At 40.7% G+C, this 27,158-nt stretch overlaps 2 protein-coding genes across 2 annotated transcripts; both read left to right on the top strand.

The window, feature by feature from the left end:
• The first annotated feature begins 224 nt into the window (after positions 1 to 224).
• Positions 225 to 9,644, top strand: CHMP5 (charged multivesicular body protein 5). Its single transcript, XM_005482942.4, has 8 exons — positions 225 to 412; positions 4,249 to 4,353; positions 5,094 to 5,140; positions 6,724 to 6,817; positions 6,901 to 6,972; positions 7,940 to 8,048; positions 8,420 to 8,532; positions 9,043 to 9,644. The coding sequence occupies exons 1-8, from the start codon at positions 344 to 346 to the stop codon at positions 9,091 to 9,093; spliced, it is 660 nt and encodes a 219-aa protein (XP_005482999.1). The 5' UTR covers positions 225 to 343; the 3' UTR covers positions 9,094 to 9,644.
• Positions 9,645 to 9,746: 102 nt separating this feature from the next.
• Positions 9,747 to 26,956, top strand: BAG1 (BAG cochaperone 1). The gene is made up of 7 exons (XM_005482943.4): positions 9,747 to 9,978; positions 13,784 to 13,912; positions 14,048 to 14,130; positions 14,844 to 14,957; positions 15,441 to 15,548; positions 21,132 to 21,194; positions 23,593 to 26,956. Exons 1-7 carry the CDS (start codon positions 9,936 to 9,938, stop codon positions 23,680 to 23,682), a joined length of 630 nt encoding a protein of 209 aa, XP_005483000.1. The 5' UTR covers positions 9,747 to 9,935; the 3' UTR covers positions 23,683 to 26,956.
• Positions 26,957 to 27,158: the final 202 nt, after the last annotated feature.

The following is a 27,158-nucleotide window of genomic DNA, read 5'->3' as shown; positions in this document are numbered from 1 at the left end:
CCTACATTGCCAGCAGGCGGTGAAGGCCCAGCAGCTGCCTACGGGATATGTTGAGGGGAGGACAGCGTGCCCGTGAGCGGGGCTGCTGCGGCTCCGTGCGGCCCAGGGCCGCTGCCCCCGCCGTCAGCCGGCGGGGCGGGCAGTTCAGCGGGGCCGGCAGCTCGGTGGGGCGGGCATCTCGGCAGGACCAGCAGATCGCCTGCGCTGCCGGCACAGCGCTTCCTGCTTCCCTCGGCCCTTCCTCCGCGGGGCGGAGCCGGCCCTGCGGTTCCGGGTCGGCCGGGAGCGTCGCCGCCGCCGCCGCTGTTACCGGGGCCGGGAGCGACTCGGAGACACCGCCGCCATGAACCGCTTCTTCGGCAAGGCGAAGCCGAAGGAGCCGCCGCCCAGCCTCACCGACTGCATCGGGAAGGTGAGCGCCCGCCCCGGCGCGGCCCGGCCCGCTGAGCGCTGCGCGGCCCGGCCGCCGCCTCGGCAGCGGTGTATTGGTGTGTGTGGGGACACTGCCGTGCGTGGGCACAGCCTGCGGGTCCGTGAGTGGGTATGGATATCACGGAACCACGGAATGGCTTGGGCTGGAGGGGATCTTAACCCAGCTCCAGCCCCGGTGCCATGGGCACCTTCCACTGGAGCAGGTCACTCCCGGCCACACCCGGCCTGTCCCTGAGCGCTGTCATGTCCGGGGATACACGGAGTGTTGTGGTGAGCGTGTTGGGGTGTCCGCACACGTACACAGGGATGTACCTTTGTATGTCCATACACCCACGCCTGCGTTTGTGTCCTGTGCCTGGCAGCGCATCCCACAAACGTGTAAATCCCATAAATGAGCGCTCACTGTGTACACAGCGAGTGAGCCTGTGGAAGGCATGGCTCTCCTTACATCCTTATAGTTCTCAGCATTTCCATCTGAGGACTTCTCCGGTTGCACTAGCTGACTCCTGCCGTGACAAGTTATAGCAAGGCAGGGGCAGGAGCAAGAGCATCAGTCTCCCTGTCTAATACAGAAGAGTGTTCTGTCCCTTCGGGGGGAGAAGGGTCGCTGTAGGGTCGATGCCAAAAGTGTGTGCAGATGGAGAAATGAGCAGGCTCAGACCAAGTAAGAAATGCTCAGGAAACACGTGGCAAAGCACTTTACAACTGTTGTTGTGTTGCCCTGCCTGCTGAGAGGGTTAAGAAAACGTTTTAAGATTTATGGTAATTTCATAGTATTTTTTTGACTTTAAAGTTTATGAAGAAAACTATAGCATGGCTTTGCAGATCCTTTTGTTGTAAGCTAATTTTAAGAAATGAAGAAAGGAAATGGAGTTTCTTGTGTATTTCTGTCAGTAAACAAAGGTCAGTAAATGTTGTGTGACTAAGCTTTGTCATTGGAACCTGACAACGAACAGTTTCCATGGAAAAATCACAGTTTTCCTCTCAGAAGATTTATTTTGCTGCTCAGTGGAGAGACTAAATGAAATACCTACTGGGAGAGACTCTCTAAATGAAATACCTAATATTTTATTTGTCAGTGCTAGCTACACATCAGTGTCTTGTGTATGCCACTGGCTGGTATGGGGAAAGAGATGTGCTTATAATGTTTGTCCTGGTAGTTGATCTTTCTGGCAAAAAATCTGTATTGCTTTTTAGCAGTATTAAGCCCGGACAACTCTAAATATATTTCGTTAGAACAGTGAATAAAGCATCTGATTGAAAATCAGGATGAATTTTCCCATTGTTGCCAGTAAACAACAGTAAATTTGGTAGATGACTTGAACTCCAAAATCCATCCGAGGTACTAAGTGCTTAAATTTGCTATTTTGGCAATATAAGTGGAAGAGCAGGAAGCCTTGTTTCCCTCACAACAACTGAGACTTATTAATCTGTTAGATTTTTCACACTGCCTTTGCCAGTTCCAAGTTAATGTCCATTTTCTAATGGGCAGGTAAATCAAAAGAAAATTTACATAGGTCAGCAGTCTGTCTTCTGCTAAGAGCTTATGCAATCCTAGAGGAGTTTTGGGATATAAAAATGTAATTTAAACAGATGTTTTGACTGACAAGACCAGGGATTTTTTTTTGTTCAAAAACTCCTGCTGAACACAGTTTTGATCCTCTTCTAGTTGTTTGTAATTGCACTGTCTGAAAGTTTGACTGTGCAAGACAGCAGATAACCCGAAAAGAAGAATTTTGGATTTATTTTATCCATGTGATGACTTTGTCAACCAATGATGAGTTACAGGGTGGTTACTAGTAAGCATAGGGAGAAATGCTTTCTTTTAGTAATCTGAAGTTTATGAATTGACTCTTTGTGCCAAGTTATATGTAGTAACGTGTCTGATTTGTGAAAGGCTTTTCACAATAGTGGAATTTTTAGGATAGGTCCTGCTGAAACTACGGACATGATTAGATTATTTTAAATTACATGTGAATTATTATTCAAGAGAGCTGTATAAGATATGAAAAAACTTTTATTATTTCTTCACAATGTTAAATCCAACAGTTTGGAGAGTCAACTACTGTTGCTTCTGGGGTGTTTTCTGTCATAGACACATTTTGCTCTACCTTTTGAAAGAGTCAAATTGCTTTATAAGATCTCTTAACCATGTTAGTTCAGTGGTAATTAGCTGTTAAAGGGCAGTTTGGAAATTTATTAGGTGAGCAGTGATTAATGCAACATTTGTTAAAAGCATAGACAACTCTTAGGCAGTAATCGTGCCTGTGTTTTGGATGTTCTTTCCTGTGTAGAAAAGTTTAGTTAGCTAAAATTCATTACATTTAAAGGCATGATTTTTATGCTTGCTGGCAGAGTACAGTGAGATGACTCAAGGCTGTCACAAGGCCTGTAGGACGAAGGATGCACCAGGAAGTAAAGCATTAATAGTGTTTTTAAATTTTCTTCTTTGAAAAAATACTCTAAACTTACGTTTTTTTTCAGAGTAGGAAATAGGAAACATGGGAACAAAAGGCTAATAGTTGTGAGAACAGTGTAAACACTCAAATTGCCTTTCATTTGTGTCAGTTGGGGCCCTCATGTAGCAATGAAATGTTCCTCAGTGTGCCTTATTTGTGAGTAATAGACAGAAGCTCTTCAGGTCCTAATGCAGGGAATATTCTTGTTTTTTGGATAAACTGGGTTCATTCTCCGCTCTTCTGTCAAGTCTCATTTTTAAGAGCTGAGGTCCCCTGTCATGTGTGTGTGAAATTTTTACATAATTAGTCAATGTGGGAGGTTCTGTCTCTGTTTCCTGCTAATACTGCTTGAAAGAATCATTATATAAATAAACCAAATATTTTTTCCCCTGTGGAGGCTGATCTGAAAGATGCAGTTACCTAATAAAGATCTTGAAGAGGTGCCTTGCTTTAAATTTACAGGAGTCCTGACATTGCAGATTTTTATCTTTCTTGCTATTAGTCAAATATTTGGATAAAAGAAAGCTTAATACAAATTTTTCAAAGCCAGCTGTGCCCAGGCACTTTAGTGTCTTGTGTGGAACATTCATATCCGGTGCTCCATTCAGGATGCCTCTGGCAAATGCATGTTCCTGTCATAAAGCAGGGTGTTAAAAGGGTCACTGAAATCAAAATCCACATAATTGTACATGCTTAGCCACACCATTAACAAGGCAGAATTGTAAATTTGCACTGATCTGTCTTATGCTATAATTGGAATGTCATTATAATCTAATCTCTAGGGAGGCTTCTTGGAATGAGAAGTTAATAAGCTTTATTTTGTTGCTTCCAGAGAAATGCTAGGGTAGTCAGTTTATTTTAAAAAGGCTTTTTATGAATTTGTGTATACTGTTAGAACTACCTGTGCCCATGCTTGGTTATGTAATTGTCATATTTACCCCTCTTATGGTGAAGGGTTAAAATATATCCCAAATGAGAGCTCTGAGGAGTGCCAGGAGAGTACAGCTAGAAGTTTTCCCTTCCACTTTAGTCCCTGGCACTGCATATGACCAGAAGTTCTGGAATGGAGAACTTCCTTGGGTGGCTTTGCAAGGGAGCATCTCAGAATGATGAGAACATGTTACAATGGCAGAGCTTCCCTCAGCCTCAGAGTTGTTTCTTGTGCTCCTTGTAGAAGTTTTTTCACTTGACTCTGGCTCTGGATTCTTGCAAAATCTAAATTGTGTAAAAAAACAGTAAGTGAATAAACAATTCAGTTAGAAACACAACAAAACAGAGGCTGTTCTTTTTTTGTTCTATACCTGAATAAAACCTCAATGAATGTTGTTTTCTTTGTTTTCCCCCTCATGTATTAAAGGTGGATAGCAGAGCTGAGTCAATTGACAAGAAGATTGCTAGGCTCGATGCAGAACTAGTGAAGTATAAGGATCAAATGAAGAAGATGAGAGAGGGACCTGCAAAGGTAAGAATCTTCTGTGGAATTTGAACATGCTCACATGAGGATGTGACTCACACTTCTTGTCATGTGATTCAGCCAGTTCATCAGGTTCTTAAAACTCCATCTTGCCCTGTGGATGAGAGATAAGGTCTTGCAGGATTATTTTTATTAGACATACATCTTTGAACAGTGTTTTATTGGTTCTTATTTGTTCCAGGGTGTAATGTAATTCCTCTGTGAGAAGTAACTTGTTTCCCTTCTTCCTCATTACCTGAATTAAGTCTGGCAGAGAGGCTGTTTTGTTTCTCATCCAAAATAAAAAGCTCCACGCTATGCCTGAAAGGATCAAAGCAACCTGTTTTTTAAGGGGATAAACTTATAAAATGTACTTGAAAATAAACATATATGATATAAACAGCATTGTTCAAGTACCTGTTGCAGTATTATTTTATGCTGACAATTAAAATGTGTTATTGAAAGATAGTTCTAATGGACTAAGTTTGATGTTTTGTTCTCCTTACTGAAAACATATATCAGAAGCTAGAAACTGAAAGTATTTTCTATGAGAAGCTTTGGGTACTCTCCTGTTTTGTTAATCATTATATTAGTGCAGGCCAAATGCTAAATGTAACTATTGTTAAACTCTTGGCATTAGTAACTGAGGAATCTTTTGGAAAACTTAAATCCTATGCATTAGGTTTAAACAGCATAATCGAGTGTAAAGTCAGATATTTTATCTAATGTAACATTGTTGTGTCTTTCAGAATACAGTAAAGCAGAAAGCATTAAGAGTGTTAAAGCAGAAGCGAATGTAAGTTGAAATCTTTCTCAGTTTGTGGTTAATAAAAGGTTGTTTTCTTTAGGGGGCAGTGGCACACTTTTATTTCTCTTTCCAGTAATCTCCTGAGCACTCTTTAAAGCAAAATGCTGAAGAGCCCTTTCAGAAGTATCTCCTTACATATTTTGCACCAGCATATTTATGATTGATATTCCAGTATATAAATTTGGATTTGTACAAGATTACCTGAATCTGCTCATTGTTAAAAATATGTTTGGGTCCTAAACTTTCTGAGAGATTGCCTTGTTTTATATTATTAATTGATTACTGTAAATTTTGTATTTGATGACCTTGCTCTGGTTTACTGGAAATTCACCTGTTCTCTGTGGGCACCTTTGAGGACTTGAGCAGATGTAGTGCAGGTTATTGTGTCTATGCAGAAATCTCCAAATGGACAGGATAGATGATCCTGTGGTCTCTGCTCTTGTCTAGTGTACTGTCTTGAAAGTGTCCAGCAACAGATCCAAAGAAAAGAACAGGGCAAGTGTTCAGGAATGTTTCATTGGAATGTCTCATAGTCTATGAACTGCAAATGTTAGAAGCTGTGTGAGCCAAAGCTCCCATCATCTTGTATTTCATGTCCCTCAGATGAATTGTACCTTTATGGACTCACTCAATTACTTGTTAACTGTGACTTGATGCACTATGATACATGGCAACAGTTAAGTATTAGTAAGCTTTTACAGTCCAAAATATCATATGGCAATGAGTGTGGTACTTCAGTTAGATGTTGTGAGGAGGTCTGCTTGATTCTGGCTTTAGAGTTTTTTTCCCAGGTTTTTGACTATGCTTCCTGCTAATCTTTCTTGGTGGGATTACTGGGCCCCCCATAATAGGTTGTTGTCATATCCTTCAAGTCACTTCTTTTTGACCTTGTGGAACAGAAATAGATGCACTCATTAGTTGTCCAGAAGGTTTTGCATGTGGATCCTCCTTGTCTTTCAGACCTCCTGCTTTGAATGTTAAAAGGACTCATGGTTAATTTTTATGCTTTCATTATTTTGCTTAACTTGACATAGTTTACATTCTTGATTTGATACAAGTTTAGCTTTGAGAAAGATGATTTCTTAATTGTTAAAGTCTCTCTTTTCTCTGTGGTTAGTCTGAAAGGTTTCCTTTAAGGTACCCCATCCTCCTCCTCCTCCTCCCTGCCCTGAAAAACTCCAGTGTGGTTTGGATAATCTGCCAGCTATTCCATTCTCTTTACAGCATTAGTGGGCATGGCATGCATGTCTGCCTTATGGTGATTAAACTTCTGCTGTATCCTCACCTACTTTGTCAGCCCAGGCAAATATGTTGTTGCTGTCATTTAAACCAAAACTTAGTTCAGGAATAGCTTTGTCGGCTTCAAGTGCACAGAAATGCATAATGGCTAGATTTTTATGAAGCTGTTTATTCTGCAGTTGTGTATAATAAGTGAAAAAAAGAAACTGAACATATCTGTTCTATCTTTAGACTACTTCTGCTGGTTTTTCAACTCTTTATAAATTAAGAATGTTTGTGGTAATAAATAGTGTAGTCTTTTATAACCATTATTTGCCTTTTTTTTTAAACAGGTATGAACAACAGAGGGATAATCTGTCACAGCAGTCTTTTAATATGGAACAAGCTAATTACACAATTCAGGCACTGAAGGATACAAAGACAACGGTACCAGTTTATTTATCTCACACTTGTTTAATTTTTTCAATCTGTGCTACATCAGATACAAGCATGATGTTTGACTCTTCTAGGTGGATGCAATGAAACTGGGGGTGAAAGAAATGAAGAAAGCTTACAAGCAAGTCAAGATTGATCAAATTGAGGTGAGCTTTTATAGTTAAATAAATAACAAAAAATAATGTACTGAAATAATGGTGAATGGACTATGAATTTCAAGGCAAGATGACTATTTTTGTTTACATGAGTTTGTCTGCCTTTTTTCTGGGACCACCATCATAATTCCTTCCTGATTTTTCTGGTACTGCACAATTAGTGGTTTTCCTTATTGTCATGATTATTGTTTCCTTGCTGAGCTAATCTTTAATCTCCTTTTCTTGCACTCCAGCATAAATGTTAGTGGATACTTCCTGCTATGGCTTTTTTTGTCCTTTTTTGTTTCCTTATGCTAGTAACATGCACATTAGTCCTTTACCCACCACCCCACTGTTCAAGATAGTGCCTGATGAAAAAGAACAAAACCTAAAAGAAACTACACAAAAACCCACCCCAGACAACAGCAACAAACAACAAAACAAACAAAAAAACCAAGCGACTAGCTAAACATCAGCAAGGGCTGGCTCTGACTTCAGAAAATGCATAAAAAAATCTCCCATAAGATGTCTAAATATAATTTCAAGTATGCTGCACTTAAGCTCTTACCCAATGCTAGTATTGGGTAATGCTGAATTCCTTTAAGTTCTCTTTCCTATTCTGTCTTTTATAAATAGCCTGCATTGTAAACCTTTAGGCAAGTATTGTTTCCTTACCTGTACTCAAGTACAGGGCCAGTAAATATGCTAATGTATCTTTTAAATTCTGCTGTGGCACAACTCAGGTTAGTGCTTGTTTTCCAGATGGTAGATTTGTCTAAATTTCATACCTTTTCTGCTTTTCAAGTACTCCTGTCCTGAATGTGTGTGCTTTGACTTGTATTAATACTGCTTCAAAAAAAATGGTTTATTGAAAAAGAATTAAAACAATGGAGTGCTTTGTATTGGAAGCACATTGTATTGAGTTGGAATTACTGAATTGGAGTAAATATGGACCAATTGAAAATTATTCTTGCTTCAGGACATACAAGATCAATTGGAAGATATGATGGAAGAAGCCAATGAAGTCCAGGAGGCACTGAGTCGTAGCTATGGAACACCAGAGATTGATGAAGATGATTTGGAAGCAGGTTAGGAAAGGGGAAGATGAGATTTTTATGGTACTGAATATAAAAATCATAGTACTGTCATACAGTGATTTTTTTAAATTTCCTTGGTCAAATGTTTTAAATGTTTTAAAATTATTTGATAGCTTTTTTAAACATTAAAGCTGCATTTCCTTTAAGAGAGCATAGACAAAGATGAGATTCCAATGGAATGCTACAAGGCAGGGAAGAAGGTTCTCTCCAGTGTGTGTGTGTGTGTGTGTATTTCTGATGACTGATGTGAGGTGAATCTGAATGTAAGCATTCAGTAAGAATCCTGAGTTTCTGTAAGAGCAGCTTTTCTCTTGCAAAAGGAACTTCTTGTGTAATATTCAGCCAACACAATTCAATTTCAGAACTGGATGCGTTAGGCGATGAGCTTTTAGCTGATGAAGACAATTCCTACTTAGACGAAGCCGCATCCGCTCCAGCAATCCCAGAGGTCACTCCTACAGACACAAAAAACAAAGTGAGTCCTTTGCTCTTCAACAGCAAAATACATTTTTGTTTGGTTTGGGTTAATCACATTTGTGTCGGTTGCTTGATATTTAGGATCCTTAATATTTTGAACAAAAAAGTGTGCTTAATGTTATGTATGCTATTTATGTTTTATATGTATGGATGCTAAATACAGAGAATTTGAGAGTACAGTGTACAGTGTACTGAATGCTCTTAACCATGTTTAAAATCACTAGAATGACATTTTATCATTCCTATCAAACACTGTTGGACTGCCAGTGGAATTTAAGTGTACCATTACAGCTCCAGTCTTAAAACCATAAGAAAAGCTTCTGTATGTTTGCTTTTGGAGCTTTAGTAGAGCTTTGTGGTGAAGGAGAACTGATGCTCTTGTTTTGATTCCAGCTGTCACACAGTGGCAATTGCAGATAGAGGCACTTTATAGAAGTAGTAAGGAAGCTTCTGTAAAACGTTCTGGTTGTTGAAGAGTTGCTAACCTGTCACTTTTTCTTTCCTACAGGATGGCGTATTGGTGGATGAATTTGGGTTGCCAAAGATCCCTGCAACATAAATGTTTCAAAAGCACAATGGATACAATGGAACTATACTTTTTGAATTGTATTAAGAATCTTTTTTTATTTTAAAATTCTGGAGAACTTGTCTTTCCAGTGTAACCTTAATATCACTACATCCTAGAATGCAATATGAGTGGCTGGTGGTGCTCTTTCTTTGGAGAAAGTTGTTTTACTACTGAATTCTGTTAATGGAAAATTCATCCCAGTTCCCTTCAGTGGAAGCAGTCAGTCTGATAGGTTTTGATTTCTGTATCTTATGGACAAAGTAAAACGTGAAGACTAGCGGTGGCTGTTGATAGCTGAGGCTTATTTTGACTTTGTATTATGCTTCTCTTTCTTGAAACTAAGACTATACGTTGCTGCTTGCTCTGTAAAATAGCTCCCTTATTACTATTACGCCTGTTTGATAAAAGAACTGAAATCAATTTTTAAGACTACTGCAGTCCTGAGACTTTTATGCGATTGTACTTGTAACCTTCTTGAAAACTGCTCGGGTTATCATTAACTTTATGTATTCCATGGAGACATAAAATCACGTAGATTAGCAGCTCCCTTTGTGTGGCGTTTTTGGCGATGAATCCGCTCCTGAGCACGGGGCAGGTTATCGGCGTCACGTGCACGGGGTTCTCCAGAGGCGGGGCCTGGTTGGGGACGGGGAAGGGCCGGTCCCGTTCTCGCCTCGGCCGTGTCGCTGCTGCTGCTGCCGCTGCCGGGAGCGGCGGGGCGGTGCGGCCGGGAGCGCGGCCGGGATAGCGGCATTCCCGTGCTCCTGCTGCGGAAGTGACGCGCTCGGGGCGCGCCCCGGCAGCGCCGCCGACGGTTCCTGCGGCGGGGCGAGATGGCGGCGCCCGGAGCCCCGGTGACCGTCACCGTCACTTACAGTAAGCGCCCGGGGCAGGGGCAGTGGGCGGGGGCGCGGCTCCGGCCGCGGGGCTCCTCCCGGCCCTTCCCCGCCCCTCTGCCCGCCATTCCCGGCCCGGCACCGGGCACTGCGGGCGGGCGGGCCCGGCTGCACCGGCGGTGGGGGCGGGCGGGGGCGGCCTCGGCGGGGCGCGGCCCGGGCCCGCTCAGCCCGGGGTCCGTCCGGGCTGTGCCGTGAGGCTGCGCTCCTTTTGGGCACGGCCTGCCAGGGTCTGCTCCAGCCGGAGCGCGGGCGTAGGTGGGCTGCGAGGGTGGTGGGGGAACAGGTGGCACGGCGGCCCTCGCACAGGTCGGATCCTGGGGGACTGCAGCGTCTCTCCTAAAAGGAACGGGTGGGGGAGCCGGGCCTGTTCAGCCTCGAGGAGAGATGGCAGAGGGGACCTCATTGATGTGAATGAATATCCGAAGGGGGGACGCGGAGAAGATGGAGTCAGGCTCTTCTCAGTGCTCAGCAATAGCACAAGAGGCAATGGGCAGAAACTGATGCACAGGAAGTTCCACCTGAATATGAGGAAGAACTTCTTTATTGTGGGAGTGACTGTGCCTTGGTACAACTTGCCCAGAAAGGTTGTGTAGTCTCCCTCACTGGAGGTATTCAAGAACTCTCTGCATACAATCCTGTGCCATGTGGTCGAGGATGACCTTGCTTGGCAGGGACGTTGGGCCAGATGACCCACTGTGGGTTATCCCTTCAAGCTGATCCATTCTGTGATTCTGCTGTTTGGGTAATCTTCATTTAGATGAAATATATTGCTGGAGTCAGTACTGCATGTTTAAAAGCAGGTGCTACCCAAAAGGCTTTCTTCTGGTTTGTTGAAGAGGCTTGCATGTTGGCACCTGGTGAGCTGCAAGGCTGCAACAGAGAGTGGTTTCTTTGGTAGGACAGGTGCGTGCTGACCTGATGGAATGGGTCACTCAAAGGCCAGCTGAGGTGGGCTTTTTCCCCCTGAAAAAAGAAAAACCAGAGGAGGGAGAAGAAGGTGGAGGGGAAGATGTGTCTATAAACAAGTATAAAACCTTACTGTAAAGGAGTGAGAACAGCTTGGATTCCACAGTTCTTACAAATAAGATGGGAAACACTGTGGCTAAATTTTGAAGTGGATCTAAGACAGTATGAGGAATGAAGAGGATGGTAAGGTATTAAATCAGCAAGATGTTCTGCTGGGTTTTGTTAGCAAAACTTAGTATTTTTTTATTGTATTAAAAAAATTTGAATAATAAGTTCTGCCTTTGTTTCTTTTGCACTATGTTGGTAATGTTGTTTCTATCTCTAAAGCTTATTGTTTATTTCTGATTGCTCATTTGTGTTTTCAATTTGTGTTTCAAATTGTTTTGTTAAAATGTTTCCTTTATCACCTGGTAGTTCTATTTAAGAGTCTTTAGTAAGGAATTTTGTGAAATAATTTGTTTGAGTCATCATGATTCAGGTGCTCACTGGTACCTTCAGAGAGTTCCATTTGATCTGAGGGGTTTTTGTTTTGCAATGTCAGCAGTTTAATGATTTGACATATTTATAATTCCAGCGTCTTACTGTTTGGCAACAGCCTGCTTGTCTGAGAATGTTTTTGTCTTTCCAGTTGTTTTCTTACCTGATAATGACTTTAATGATAATGTCATTAACAGACAGCAAACAGAAGCCTTTGTTCAGCTTGGGCTTCATCTGTGTGATTTACACCTGCAGCTGTCAGATGTGGGGATTGACACTTTGCACAGAACATTTTTAGTAAAGTTTTGTGTGCATGAGTGAAAGTGGGAAAGATGGAAATTAGGGCCGAGAAGCAGAACCGACAGTAGTCCCACATGTGTGACTTGGCAATCTGCAGGTGTGGTGGGCAGACATCAGATGCTCACCAAAGTCACTCTGTCACTGCCCTCCTCAGCTGGGCAGGGGACAGAAAAGGCAACAGAAGGCTCGTGGCTTGAGAGAAGGGCAGGGAGAGAGCACTCACCAGGTCATGGGCAGAACAGACTTAACTTTGGGACGTGTAGTTTATTAACATTGAAATCAGAGTAGAACAATGAGCACTAAAAGAAAAAAAAATACCTTTCCCCCGGGCTTAACTTTCCTCCTGAATCCTCTGATTCCTCCTGCCTGAGCAGTGCAGGGGAATGGGGCTCTGGTCAGTTCATCACACTTTGTCTCTGCTGCTCCTTCCTCCCCAGTGGGAGGGCTCCTCACACTTTTCCCCTGCTCCAGCACGGGTTCCTCTTATGGATTGCAGTGCTTCAGGAACAGACTGCTCCAGTGTGCATCCCCCACAGGGTGACAAGTCCTGCCAGCAGACCTGCTCCAGCATGGGCTCCTTTCTCCATGGCTCTGCAGTCCCCAGCACAGGCTTCCTGCAGGATCACAGCGTCCTGCTCTGCTGTGGGATCCTCCATGGGTTGCAGGGGCACAGCTGCTTCACCGTGGTCTTCACTGTGGGCTGCAGGGGAATCTCAGCTCTGGCACCTGGAGCAACCCATGAATTGTTTCTTATGGTGATTACACTCTGCTGTGAATTTACAGTAAAATTTGTTTACTAAAGTGGTGCTCATAATTTGTAATTAAATTGGTTCTATTGTTACACAAACTTCGTCTGTTTTTCCCCTCAGTTAGTGTTTGTTTTTTTTTTCTCTCAATTGCTCATGGGCAGAGCCCTTCTACAAAGCAGTTGTATATATCAAAATGACCTTTTGAAAAGTATTGAGGTTGTGGGGTTTTTTTTCCCCCAAAACAATCTGCTAAGAAGGACTGTTTATGGAAAATGCTTGGGTGAGAGGGGCATAATGTGATTTTAAGCTTAAAATTGTCTTGGAATAACAAATTTTGTTGAAGCTTTAAAATATTTGAGGATATAGTGTCACTTGTCGTGTGACTGTGGGAGCCTGGGGCATTTTAAAATCAATTTTTCTAGCACTCTCCTTTGTAAAAGATATGTGCACTTTAAATTAGTGGTGTGAGTATGGTTTTTCTTCTGTTACATGTGTTAAGTTCTCTCTTCCTGCAGAGTAAAAAATGTCTGGTTTGATTTCCCTTGCAGCCAGAGGTGGTTGATTCCTGTGGGTGCTTTCAGCTTGACAGACTTGATGTGTGTGGGAGCAGAGGGTGGTAGAAAGGGTCTGTTGCAAAGCAGAGATTAATAGGCATACTCCTTTCTTTCCCTAAGAACTACCTCCTGTTTGCATGCAAGTTAATCTTTGGGAGTCTGAATAGGAAGTGGAAGGTGACAGATAAGCTGGGACTTCTCCAAGTGGTTATGTCTGCTTATCAGTAGTATATGGGGAGAAGCAGTTTTTGTACTCTGAGAATTCTCTCTGCTTGGTGGTGGAGATGAAAAGGTAGACAATGATTGCTTGTTTCTCATGTTTGAGAAGAAGGGAGCAAAGGAAGTGATAATTGTCTCAGATACCAAAGACTCAAGTAGGAAGTGGGATACATCAGGATGGTGTGGGCTTTCATGCTTTAGCTTGTGGGATGTCTGGACACCATCTGTACTCTTAAAAAGAAATAGGGAATAATATTTAGCAGGAGCTAAATTACACCAGTAAAATACACCCCATTGAACTCTTCAGGTTATTCCAGCATAAACCAAAATTTTCAGCTGAGGTCAGTCACTTCAAGAGGAGTGTGGTAGAATAATTTGATTGAAAATTATGATTCCACATGAGAGCCTGTCATTTGAGAACTTTCTGCATTAATGGTAATAAGTATTAGAGATGGAGTCTCTCTGTAATATTTTCTAGGTTACAATAAGTGTTACTGTTACTCTGTTTTTCTCCTAGGCAATGAAAAGCACAGTATTCAAGTTGCTTCCCAACGAGAAGATGGTGAACCTACACTACAAGATATGGCTGTACTTATTGAACAAGTCACTGGGGTTCCAGTTCCTTTTCAGAAACTGATATACAAAGGTAACTTCTAAATCTACCATGTTTCTTATAGATGATGAGCTTTCATCACATGTCCATGTTTTGAATGTCTTAAAAAAAATTCTTATGCCACCAACTGTACTTAAACTGTTTTTTCCTCCCTTGTTCTTTGTTTAGGAAAGTCTCTGAAAGAATTGGAACAACCATTATCAGCACTTGGTGTTAAAAATGGTTGCAAAGTCATGTTGATTGGGAAAAGGGTAAGCAGGCTTTGGACCTTTTTTCCCCTTAAGCTATCATCATTTTTGTCACTAAGTCAGCTGCTGGACACAGAAACAAGCTGGAGCATTAACTTCATTTTGTATACCTATCCACAAAATTGAGTTCAGTCTCATGTTACACTGCAAACAACTGCAGTTTGTACTTTTCTGAAATGACATTATTGACTGGCTTCTGCTTTACATTATTGACAGGACTCTGCCTAATCTGTGGTCAGTACTCATGAGCTTTCTGTGCACTGATGACATTATCTGCTCATCTTATTTTTCTGGTTTAAAAAAAAACTTTCCCAACTGTAGCTACTGAGCCTTGATCCTCTAGGTCATTTCTTGTGAAATGATTTGTGGCTGGTTTTGCAAATTGAGGATGAGGTAATAATCTTATGATGTAAATATTGCCTGTACTTTAGAAATGATAAGTTGACAAAAAGAAACAAAAAATTGCACTTCTACTTTTTCCTTCAAATTAATCTCATTAATTGTGTTTATATACATTGCTGATTGAAATATATTTGTAATTAAGCTTTGGAAGAAGCTGATTTGGTAGTTATTTAAATATGGAAAGAATAGCCACAGTGTAGTGTGTATTCTAAACCCTCAGAAACCTTTATGTCTGTATCAGCACTGCTGGTTTTTAGCTGCATTGTATCTTTATTTGTTCCTTAGTTGTGAATGTTGTACTTTTGAATACACAGAATAGTCCAGAAGAAGAGGCTGAATTAAAGAAGTTAAAAGATTTGGAGAAGTCAGTGGAGCAAATAGCTAATAAGTTAGAGGAAGTTAATAAAGAGTTCACAAGTATCCAGAAGGTATGCCAGTTTTGTATCATTTTATATCTTTGCAAAGCAGTTTTGTAGGTATTTCTATGTAAAAAAAACCCAAACAAAACAGTTTGGAGGTTTTGAGTAATCAGTAATAGCTGTCCCTCCTAAATGTCCAAGAGTCAGTAATAATTCTAGTGAATTCCAAATGTCATTTATGAATTTGCAAAATAGAGACATGGCAATGTTTGGAAAATGGTAAATATTGTTTCATATGGGATAACTTACATTCTTTATATCTGGAAGAAGAAGGTCTATTAGATGTTTATCATTTTAGTAAACCTAACAGATCTTACATTTATCGTGTCAAGAATTTATAAAATACAGAAGAATACAGATTAAGATTGGAGTCCCTATCATGCTTGAAAATACAGAAATAGTAAAATATGTTTTCTGCTCTTGTGGATTGACAGATTTTCTAAGGTGAGTATTGTGTAGGGTATTAGTATAATTTTGTTTTTTCTTCTTCAGGGATTTTTAGCAAAGGATCTCCAAGCAGAAGCACTAAAACAACTGGACAAGAGGATAAAAGGAACTGCAGAGCAGTTCATGAAGACCCTTGAACAGATTGATGCCATTGTAAGTAACTAACCACAGAAGAGAGTCAAATCCCAACAGAAACTTACTGGATGTTTTAATGTACTAAGAAATTTCTTTTTGGCTATCCAAGTGCTTCACAGTCATTAGTGGATCATAACCTTACATTACATTTCCAGAGTATAATATGCATCTTCCTGTGTTGTGTAGTAGCTTAGAGCTAGATGAGAATAAGGTACAGAGATAAATAGAAAATTGCCCCAGCCAGTGTATTTCCTTACTTGGTTTCTCTGTCTGCTGGTCATCCTCTGTAAGCCTCATTATATAATTTGGTTGCATATCAAGATCATAATAGTCTGCTATGACGGAGGATGCTGCTTTTCTGTGGTAGTGGTGTCTTTGGGTCTCCTCCTTGGTACAGTGACTTTCTATTAGATTTTTTTTTTCCAGAAATATGCCATGCAAATACCTATAACTGGTGAAACCAGTGTAGTTTAATTTGATGGACTCTTTGTAAAAGTTCAGCAGTGGACTAAATCAGAGTAATAATTTGAACTGGCCATCATCAAATGCTATGTAATATGGATGTGTTTCTGGGAATGGTGGGAAGCTTACTAACCAATTTCCTGCTTTTGTATTGTGAGCCTATGATGATAATGTAGTCTTTGCTGCTTGTTATAGCCAACAGTTCTAAATACTTCTTTAAAAATTGCTGTATTCTAAGTATTTTGAAGTCTTCAAATTTGTTTCCTTTTGTGCCTCACATAAAGGAGAATATTATGCTGACAGTTACTGAATGCTGTTAGCCATAAAGACTTCATATAACTGATTTCCTGCTTGAAGTGGCAGATTTACTACATTTTGTCATGAAAATATCCGTAAGGTGACAACAACTGAACTGTCTCAATTGGATGGAGTTAAAGCTTATTTCTGACCCCTTCAAGTTTTGATACCAAATCCTATTCGGAAAAAAACTCAGTACTTGTATCTAGGGTGCAGCTCTGGAACCCAGCAGGCAGCCTTGTAAAACTGTTTCACTGCTTTCTGAAAAATCCAAACTCAATTTCCCAAGTTTACTTTCACTTCTGTTACCTTTTTGTGTGGTTTAAACAGAAAGCATGCTGTGCTGTATCTCCTTATCCAAAATACTATAAATAGTACTGGACAAGGGATTTTAGGTCTAGTACAATGTTTTAGAAGACTTATAGTCAGTGACTTGGTGTTTAGATTTGGGAAATAATGGAGTCCCTGTACTTTGTTTCTTGAGAATGTGGAGCAGCCAGAGCTAAGACTAATTACAAGTAATTTCTTCCAAAATCTGTAGTAATTGTTTGTTACTTTATTGAATAAGAGCATCTGACATTTTACATTGAAAAGTTGGGTTGTTTTTTGTTTTTTTTTGTAAGAAGTAAAGGTTTGGATTGCCAGTGATTGCAGTTACATTGCACATATTTATTTCTTTTAATATACAAAGCTGGCTGTGAGACTTGTCATGAAAACTGGACTAATGTGCAATCTTGCAGATGAAATACGTGTAGGTGGGTGGAACCTTTACATAAAATGTGGGAGTTCAGAGTGCTGGTGTCACAGCAGGTCAAGTGAACAGGGCACCAACTTACCGAGGCAGCCCTCAGCTGCACTGTGGTTGTGCCCTGTATGGAGGCAGCAGTACAGACTGGTAGTGAGGGATGTGTATGAGCAGTAAATGACTTCCACTGAAGTAGAAAATGGCAAATAGAAATGCAAAGCAGTAAAGTATTTTATCTTATCGCAGGATTGGTTTATACAAGTAATTAGCATTCTTTCCAGCAGCCAAGTAAAAAGCTAATTGTGACACATCTGTTAAATAGTACTGAACATGTAGAGGTGGTGTTGATTGAGTCAACAGCATGTTAAAAAATTCAGAGGGGAAGAATGTGACTGACTGAGAGGAATGGATGATGCATTGTAGAAGTCAAACATACCAGCAAGCTCGCACTATAAATATTCCAGCTTTTTTATTTGGCAGAATTGTCACAACTCATTAAGGTGTCTCAGCTGCTGTGTGTTATTTGGATCACTCACATATGCAAAATAAGATTTGGTTGCTTACAGAGAGATAAGGGTGAGGAAGCCTGCATATTGTTTTCTTTCTATTCTAGGAGTATGACTCTCTTACTGGTAGCAGACAAGCTCATTAATTAGAGGAGCTGAGTTTGGAACTAAATACTTTTACTAGACACCATGCACTCAACAATTGTGAATTTAAAAGATGGGATTTAGAAGGGGGAGAAGTAACTTTATAATCATACAGTAGGGGGGTGTGAGAGAAAAAATACAATGTTGTCACTGCCAGAGGTGTGAAAGAAACATCCTGAAGGGATGCTTTTGGGTAGAGCATCTGTAGCTTAGGCATTGTAACATAAATGTGTTTAACTATTGCTTTCATGGCATCTTACAAAATTTTAATTTGTCTGACACAGTCAGACATTGCCATAAGCCACAGATCTTAGAAGCTTTCTTCAGGAAGAAAGCAGTTGAGTCTTGTTCAATACTCGAAAATTTGTGTGCATTCACAGATGTGCTATTTATTTCATCAGTTAAAACAAGTGGTCCAGGAATCAAAGTCAAAGTACACTATTTATTACAAATCTCAGTGCGAAGAATACAGGAAATGCTTTACTTGGTCATCTGGACCAGTTTTTAAAATATCTGAAAGGCTTTTTCAAGAAAAAAACAAAGTTTTTCTGAGATCAATAGGAAGATTTGAATCCACAGTCCTGACAGTATGTACCTGTGAACCAGCTCTGTTTTAATGAATGTTTTCACCAATATTGCAGTGTGAGCACTCACTTTGTCCTCAAGATGGTCTCCTATTAAATGGCAGACTTTTTTAATCTAGAAAGACAATATTGCAGAGAACAGATTGTTCTAAGAATTGAAAAAAGCTTTCTCTTCTGAAATACCAGTCACTGATTTTGTTAACATAAATTCACAACAAATCTGTCAAATTGCATCTATCAGTATTGAAGACCTTGATAGCACTACTGACTCATAGTTGTGCTCTGGTGGCCCATCCTCCTTTCCTGAAGATTTTTAAAATTATAGTTCCTCTGTAGAATTTACTTAAATTAACAAGCTGTTCTGATGAAATTTAATTGTCTCCTTGTCTCTGCTATACTTGTCATTGGATAAATCCATATGAAATTAACATTTCAGAAATGATTAAATGATTAAAAGAAAGAAGTATTCTGAAAAAAACCCATTACTGTTCCTGTAACAAACATTTCCCAGACATCTGGGAAGTTTTTCCACTTACAATAAGATAAGATCCTATTACTAAACTTCTTGAATTTATCTGAATAAATAAAAATGTGATAAGCATTTCTTACTGTAATTCTTTAATCTCTTAGCATGAATTGTAAACATGAAATCAGATGTTCAGAGAAAGGTATTTCTAAAGCTCAAGGAGCATTGCCACGTGAAAGGGGAGGTTTTCTCCAGCCCTTTCAGTCTGATTTGTGTGTCAGTGCCCCAGGTTACCTGAGACCCTTGTGCCTCACCAGTCTGTGAGTGCCTGTTACCCTTCCCTGAGCAGCCCACTTGATGTGAGGGTGGTTCAGCTGACCTGCTTGGCTCACATGCAAACAGAGAGGCCCCTCCTGGACCTCCACACCTTTAGTTGGTCTCTTGGTGCCCCAGGCAAGATTCAGGGACAAATTCAGGACACAACAGCATAACAGGCACCCCCTCCTGGTTATCCACAGTCAAATATGTTACCTGCTGTTAAGTGCCCTTGAAGGACTCACTTTACCAGTTTATGGAATAGCCCTCCTTTAGTAATACAATAGAAAACTCTTGACAGGATTGCTGGTGGTAGTATCTGGCTGCAAAAATGTACTTAAAGCAATATACTAACCAGCTCTAATTCCCAACAAGGGAGTCTTCCCTCTATTTATGCCATTTTTAACTTACTCTTACACTATTTTTACGTTCAGGCAGAGCTTGAGTGACTCTAGTCATGCATCATGTTCAGTGGGGGGTGGTTGCACTTTGGAGGTGGGTAATGTCAGTATTACATCTGAGGTGACCTTTGAGGCTGGAGCCATACATCAGTCTTGCATCCAAGGTAAACTTTGGAATGGAGGTGGGCATCTGTGATTTTGCCACAGTTTAACAGCAGGAAATCTTTTTCCTTCCTTGGCTGACAGCTGTTACATTGCTTATCAGCTACAAGGTATCACCATGTTCCCCCTCTTGCCCCAAAATCCTTTCTTGCCCCAAAATCCTTTTGGACAGACTCTGGCCATGGTGTCTCCAGTCCACCCTCTCTTTAGGCACCCTTAGTGTGTATTATTTTTGGGAAGTCAGGCATATTGACCTCATTCCATCCAGGGAGCAGCAACTGCATTTTCTCCCTATAATTTTCCATACTTTCCACCCTGCTTCATCCTTCACTTCATTCCCCCTTAGCCTCTGTGCTGACTATAGTTTTTTGTTACTTTCCTACCCAGTTTCAGTAATGGAAACTAGGGTGTAGTAGCTTTCTACTCCAGCCATCATGCTGTTAGGGCTCAAGAAGGAAACACCAGTGGAATACCTCTGAGGAGATAAGGAGCGTTCCCACAGAGAGGTGACACAGCCCACAGCTCAGCTGAAGTGCCTCACACCAGTGCACACAGCATGGGCAGCAAACAGGGAGAGTAGAATCCATTTGTCTGAACAATAAAAGAAAAGAGCCCTTCTTTTTTTTGTTTGTTTGTGTTTTGATTTTTACACAAGTTTAGGTATCTAAACCTCCCAGCTGTGCTCACATTTTGGCTGAAATGAAACAGATTAGGTTAGGGAAACCTATGTTCTTGGTCTGGAGTTAGGGTGGAAAATTAAAGGTAAACTAGTGAGAAACTCCCAAGATTTTTATGCATTTTCACCAGTGAGAACACAGTGTTTTTAAGAATGTTCACATAAACTTTATATAATGATAATCATCTGTACAAGTGTTTTACCTGTTAAGAAAAAAATCATAAAGCTGAGCACCATTCCTCAGCAACACCCCAGTTTCACATATCTGGAAAAGTACAAAGCATGTAGCACTTGCCAGGATGACATACATGAACATAATGGGTGGCAGGAATACAGACAATGATGCAGTTTGAATTCAGTGAAAAGCTGACATTGTGTAACACTTCACATCTCTTGCCTTCCCTGAGTACATTGCAGGGATGATCAGATGTACAGCTCAGCCTGGCAATGACTGCATTACTAATGATACATTCCAGTGTTGGCAAGTGACTGAGTGAATGTATTTGTAAGAAATTTGTTAATGTTATAAACTCTGAAAAAGCTCTGAAGAACTGTTAACACACACCACAGCAGAAAAAGCAGTGTGTGTAGTCTGTTGCTATATATTCCCTAAAGACACATGGTAGGTTTGCTGTCTCTGTTCTTTGCCGTCAGCATGCTGCATCCCTGGCTTTTTGATAACTTTTTCTCATAGATTCTTTCTTGTGTAATCATTCTGAGCAGGCATGACATTTTCAGGATGCTTATTCAGAGGATTCTTTGATAATTCCAGTTTTTGCTGTATGTCTAATATGTTAATTTCAGCATTAACCTGCATCAATTTGTTTGCTTATTTTACTGCAGAATCTGCCTGAGAATTTCAGTGACTGCAAACTGAAAAAGAAGGGGTTAGTAAAGAGGGTCCAGGTGAGTTTTCTTTCTTTTTTTTTTTCCTTCCATAAATGCTGGGCACTTGTATACCAAGAATTTGTGAAAATGAGCTGTTTAGATTTTTTCAGTGTTTATTCTTACATCAGTGTTGTGTATGACCTCCCTTTGAGAGGTATTTAATAGCTTTATAAAATAGCACACAAAATACAGATTTTCATAGGTCATGCTGTTTTCAGATAATCTTTGTTATTTACATCAATGATTTGTCTTATGACTGCCTGATGGTGTGAAGTAATCCTGATAACTTGTAAACACAACGGGATTGATCATTCCTCCTTTTTTGAATCTTGATGAATTGGAGTAAGACTGAGAGCACAAGGATGCAGCTAACTGTAACTCCTGCTGACCTACTCCTGACCTTGCCAGAGGTGTTCTTTGGAAAATTTAGCTTATACTGCAGTGCACCAAGTTTCTTTAGAGAGTAGATCTTTAAGATGTGTACAGCAGAGTAGCTGTGCTGGGGATGGAGGGTTTAATGGCTTTGCTATGGTATGATGCTCATAAATTGTTTTCTTAGAGACCTTGAATTGAAGGTTTGTTAGTAAACACTTGAATTCAGCTCCCTCCACTTTTGAGTACCATTACATAGATGAATGGTAATGCTACTTGTATTACTGTTTTATTTCTGTTGTCCTAACTTCAGTGCCAGGTTGAGCTCCAAAATTGTTTGTGGAAGTACCTTACATTCTTATATAGAGTTGAATGATTTTGTCTTTTACTGTAACCTCATTAAATACCTCCCATTGATGTTTCACAAGTTTTTTAGAACAGCCATCTGTTTTAGAGGAAGGCCCACCAAGAAATACTTTATAGGAGAAATGGTTTTAGTTACAGCTTTAGGGACAAAGCACTTTGTACTCAGTTATTGACATAAGTTCAGGTAATGCAAATGGAATTGAAGGTGGTTGCTGGTGTGGCTGTGTTATGTGGGGGTTCTGAACACACTCTTGATTCCATGTGCCTAACCAAGGCAGCAAAACCTGTAATAGAGTGGTGGCTGTCAACTTTGTGGAAGCTACTGGATCTCCACTCTTGGGTGAAGTTACAGCAGAAGTAAGTTGTTTAAGAACTGCTGTTAAAGCATAAAAGGGGTTCTGTTGAGCAGAGATCAGAATTATTTATGTGCTTTTATGTGCACAGCATTGTGCAGCTGTGGGTTAGGAACCCTTTGAGGACTCCAGAAGAATCCTCAGGGGTTTCAGACTAGAGCTGTCTACAACAGTTTGTTTTTTCAGAGCAAGAACAAGAAAACAGTGGCAAGTTGTGCTTATTATTTTTAAGTATCCATGAAAGCAAGGGGGAGCTAATAACTGCCCTCTACTGATGGCAGTCACACATCTTCCAGGGTGGGAACATAAATATGAAAGAGTAGCAGCCCTCAACTGCAGTTTGTTACCACTTTCACTTTTTCATCCCTCAAGTTCTTACAGAGGTGAGTTGATGGCAGCTCAAGGGATTGGTCGGAAACAGATGATTCAAAGCAGTGTGATGGTTGAGGAACATTCACATGGCACAGCAGTTTGCTGCTCTAGAAGGAAAGTGCTTTCTTACTGTAATTTTAATGTAAATAACATGAAATGTCTGGTTTGACTGTCAGAGTCTGGTGCAGACATAGCAAAAACAAAGGCGAGACATGATGAGCTGATGGGAGAATCTTTCTCAGGGGGTGCAGTGTACTTGCATACCTTGGGGCTAGCCTAAACCAGGTTGGAGGCTTGAAGTGTTGTCGTGTTGTGCTGTGTATAGGCTGAGCAAAGTGACCAGGGGCTGCTGGCTGCCAGTTCCTCTCCGTGTGTTACTCTCTTGTGAGAACTCGTGGGCAGGTTCTAAGAAAGCGTAAGGATCTGTGGACTCCTTTTTTTGGAATGGTGCCTTCTGTCTTTTGAGGAACACCAGCTACTGATGAAGATAAAGGTTCGATGATGCCTTGTAGTCTTAAGAAGTAGAAAAGGTCTTGGTTTAATGAAAGCTTGTTTTAAATTTGACTGAGCAGGTTTGTGCCAGCCTTGGCCTCGGAAGGATGTGTTAGAAAGGAGCTTAGAAGTCATGTTCCAAACTGAAGCACTAAGTTGTCTGAACCTTTGTGTTTCCTATTGTTGTTCATGAACGTTGGATGAAGTGAAAATTCATCAGCCTCAGGACTGGTGATGGTGGGCAGCCATGCTGTTATCCTTATTAGCCTTATCCAATGTCACATTTCTGGTAGATTCTGGGTAAATCCAGGTGTGCATAAGCTATTACCAAAACAACTGGAAAGTGGTTGTTGAGTTGACATCTTCAAATTCACTATAGAAACTGCACTTTCAGCTCTTCAGAAACACCTCCAGGTGCCAAACTGTGTATCCAATAACATTTGTTTGTTTTTTATTCTCAGGTTTTTCTTGCCCAGTGTGATACCATTGAAGGGAACATTGGCCAAGAAATGGACAAGCTGCAGTCAAAGAATTTGGCACTGGCAGAATGAGGCGTCGCCTTACATAATTAGGAAACATAATTGCTCTATGAGCAAGAAGAAAAGTTTGCTCTTTGTTTTGGAGCACATATCCAGCTTCCTTTTTTTTTCCCTCAAAGCCCAGTCTGTTAGACTGGCACCAGTCAATCATTTCTTGCTGGTTGTCTTGTTTGCCGCTTGGTTAGAACTATTATTTTGAAAAGAAATCCTTCCTGAAGAATGGCTGAGCTAATCTTTGTGAATTGTGTATCTTATGGACAATAAGATAGTTTAGTTAACTAAGTTATGAAGTTTTCAGTGGTGGGCAGTTTTGTCTGATATATCTTTGAATTTATTTACAGCTCAAATCAAAGAAGGTCTATAATCGTACAAGTGCCATAAGTTGCAGTTGTAGGACTACAGCTAGATTGAAAAAGGCAAACTGAGACAACATCTGGGAAAGCTGAACATTCTAGTAGACAGTTCAGAGCAATAAAAAACCCCTACACATTTGTATCTAGTTAATGTTTGTATGCATTTATAAATATAAGAAAGCTTGACTATAAGGGAGTCGTACCTATTTTAGCCTTAAATTGTCATAATAAATGGAATGTACTGTAACATGTATGGTACTTAATTTTGAGTGGTGCTTTAAGTTGTTACTGAGCTCCTTGATACAGATGTATGTTTTTTACACAGATTTCTGATGTACTGTGGTTTTTATAGATTATTTGTATTTTTATTATTTGTGTTCTCTCTTGAGTTGAGAAATGAAATGAGATTACTCATGCTGCTCAAATACCAAGGGTTCATTTCAAGCAAGGTATGACTGAGGAGCTATTTTGAAAGGGTTTTTTAATACTTTTTTCTGAATTTACTGAATTCATTTTGCTATATTTAATGGGAAAATGCAGTGATTATTCCAGTCTGTTAAGGCAATCAGTGAATTTTTATAACATGTTGCAAAGAGACACAGATTTATTTTAGCAATGCCATCTGTGTGAGGGTTATGGCTGAGTCTTGCAGTCACATATGTACCGTGCTTAACCTTCTCTGCTAGGTGAGAAGTCAGCTTTTGCAGGAGACACAAGTTTGAGTGGGTGCAGCCAACTTTGCAGTGGTTGCTCAGAGGTTCTGAGCAGACTGTGGAGCATGTCAGCCTGTAGGTAACATAAATGTACAGGAGCTGCTTTTTCACTGATGCTCCTCATTGGGAGGTCAGCCAGATACACAGCAGCCAGCGAAGCAGGGACTGGGAAGGAGCCTCTTTCTGTGCAAGAAATAAACTCTTCATCCCAAATGAGTCAGACTGAGAATGTTTAGAATTGCCCCTTAGGTAGTGAGGCATTATCCATATGTTTTAAGGTTAGCTGTCCTTTCAAGATAAAAATAGGAAATGTATGTAAAAAGATCCTAACTTCTGATGTTATAAAGCTTAAATAATACCTGAAGTGTTATTATTACAGTATTGTTTTTGATGTTCATAATTGGAGGAACATTTTTTTAGTGAAAAATGCCATGGAAAGGGAATGAAGTGATAGCTGTGCATTACAAGGGATCACTTATAGTCTAAAAATGCTGGTTGACCATACCAAGATTTGAGTTGCCATGTTTTTTGCTGTTAACCATTTACTCCAAGCTTCTGTTTTTTCCCTGTTCTCTTATCAGCATCTGCGGAGGATTTCATAGTCTAAACTCCTAGGAACCTTATCTGTCATGTTAGGATTTGGTATGATAGGACTGTGGAAGATTTTTCCCTAGGCTGACTAGTCTGTCATGCTGCATTTTCCCAGCACTTTAGGGTTAAGAGGAGGAAGCATCAGTTGTAGTCATTTTTGCGAAGCCCTGCCTATCCTGTGGCTGCTTCTGGACCAGATTCAGCTGACTCTTACACCACCAGCAACACTTGCCTAATTCAGGGAATGCAAAATCAACCACTTTCCTATGATGGAAAGGATCCTCACCCTCCCAAATGTGGGCTCTAGTGCGTTGAGCTTTCACAGGTGCACGTACAATAAGCAAGAATGCCCCTGTGCCCATGGAGAGAGCTGAGAGCTGTGGTCATGGCCAGGACTGTGTCCATTTCTGCTGTTCCTGTGTAGATTTCTCTCTTGGGTGAGAACATTTACAGGCAGACATTGTCTTCCCAACAGTCTTTCCCAGAAATTGCTGCTTCCTTAGATGTGCTTGTGTGAGTACATCCTCAGCCTGTCTCAGAGCAAGGTGGATTAACTTCAGGATGTTCCAGAGCAGATCTTTTGATGGTCTGGTACTCTGAGGCAAAGAGAGTGATGGTGAACCTCTCCCACCAGCACATCTGTATTCAGCAGAGGGTGGGTGTCCTGAGCCACATTTACCTTGCAGTGCTAAGCAGTTTGGTCTCCAGGACAGAAGTATGCGTATGAAGACCAACTTCTGCAGTATAAATTGTTTTGTCTTCCAAATATAAAAATGAGCTGATTTGTTTTGGAGAACAGATGGTTGTATTTAGAATTATCCAAGACATTCTAGAGTGAATTGACTTTTATACTTAGTTTTGGAGAGGGGAGTCGAAAACATTTTTTTGTCAGAATAGCCTTAAATTCTGTAAAAGCCAGCGTCTGTGCTTTTCAAAAGTGCAGCAGACTGCAATTGTGGGAGGAAGGGGAAGGAAGATGTGATTTTAAGTATTCTTCAGAGTTTGTAAGTATAAATAATCAAGCTTAAGCGATAGTCTCACTGATTCTGTAGTTCAGGTGTACTGTGATACCTGTTTTGCTACTGAATCGTTTCCTCTGCCCAACAATCTGCCATGATCATGTCAAAACAGAAGTTACTCCCTTTTGCCTTAGTTGAACTTATCCCATCGTCTTCCTCCAGTTGCTGTGTTGCTCTGGCTGTGTTTACAGACCTTGGATTTGCCATCCTGGCAAAATGTACCATAGGATTTGTCTTTTATCAAAATGGAAATTGAATTGCACATGCCTGTGGCCCCTTTTCTCTCCCAGATCCCGTGGGCTTGTGTGAAAAGAACCAAACCCGACTCAGGGAAATGTGGAGTCTGGAGCCATGGGATGAGTTGCTCTCTGGAAACAGCACAAAATTATAGTGGCAACCTCCATGACCAAGTCCTCTGGAAGGTAATGTCACTGTAAGCCTGGAGCAACACTTTTTGACTTCTAAAGGACACTCATGGTTTGGAGTGGAGCACTTGACACCGTGGAAGTTGGCACTAGATTTTTTTTTTTTCCTTTTTTTGGTTAACTCACGTTATTGTACTGTGATAAATGAAAAGATAAAAATAAAATATGGAAAGTTCTCTGCTGTCCTTGGTGATGTTGTAGTCACTAAATTCTGTATTTGGGCTGTATTTTAGTGGAGAAGGCACGCAGGGCTCTGGCTGGTGCTGCCGTGTGTGATATGCCGGACAATGAGTGGGGACTCCTGGAGTGTGGGATTCACATTCTCTGAACAGAGAGAGACAATTCTCTCTCTCTCAGGGTTTTTCCTGAAGAAGCAGAGAAAAGAAT

The sequence above is a fragment of the Zonotrichia albicollis genome, chromosome 1 (assembly GCF_047830755.1).
Source record: "Zonotrichia albicollis isolate bZonAlb1 chromosome 1, bZonAlb1.hap1, whole genome shotgun sequence".
In the NCBI taxonomy this organism is placed as follows: domain Eukaryota; kingdom Metazoa; phylum Chordata; class Aves; order Passeriformes; family Passerellidae; genus Zonotrichia; species Zonotrichia albicollis.
The sequence above is the reverse complement of the archived record's forward strand: the minus strand, read 5'-3'. Positions and strand labels throughout refer to the sequence as shown.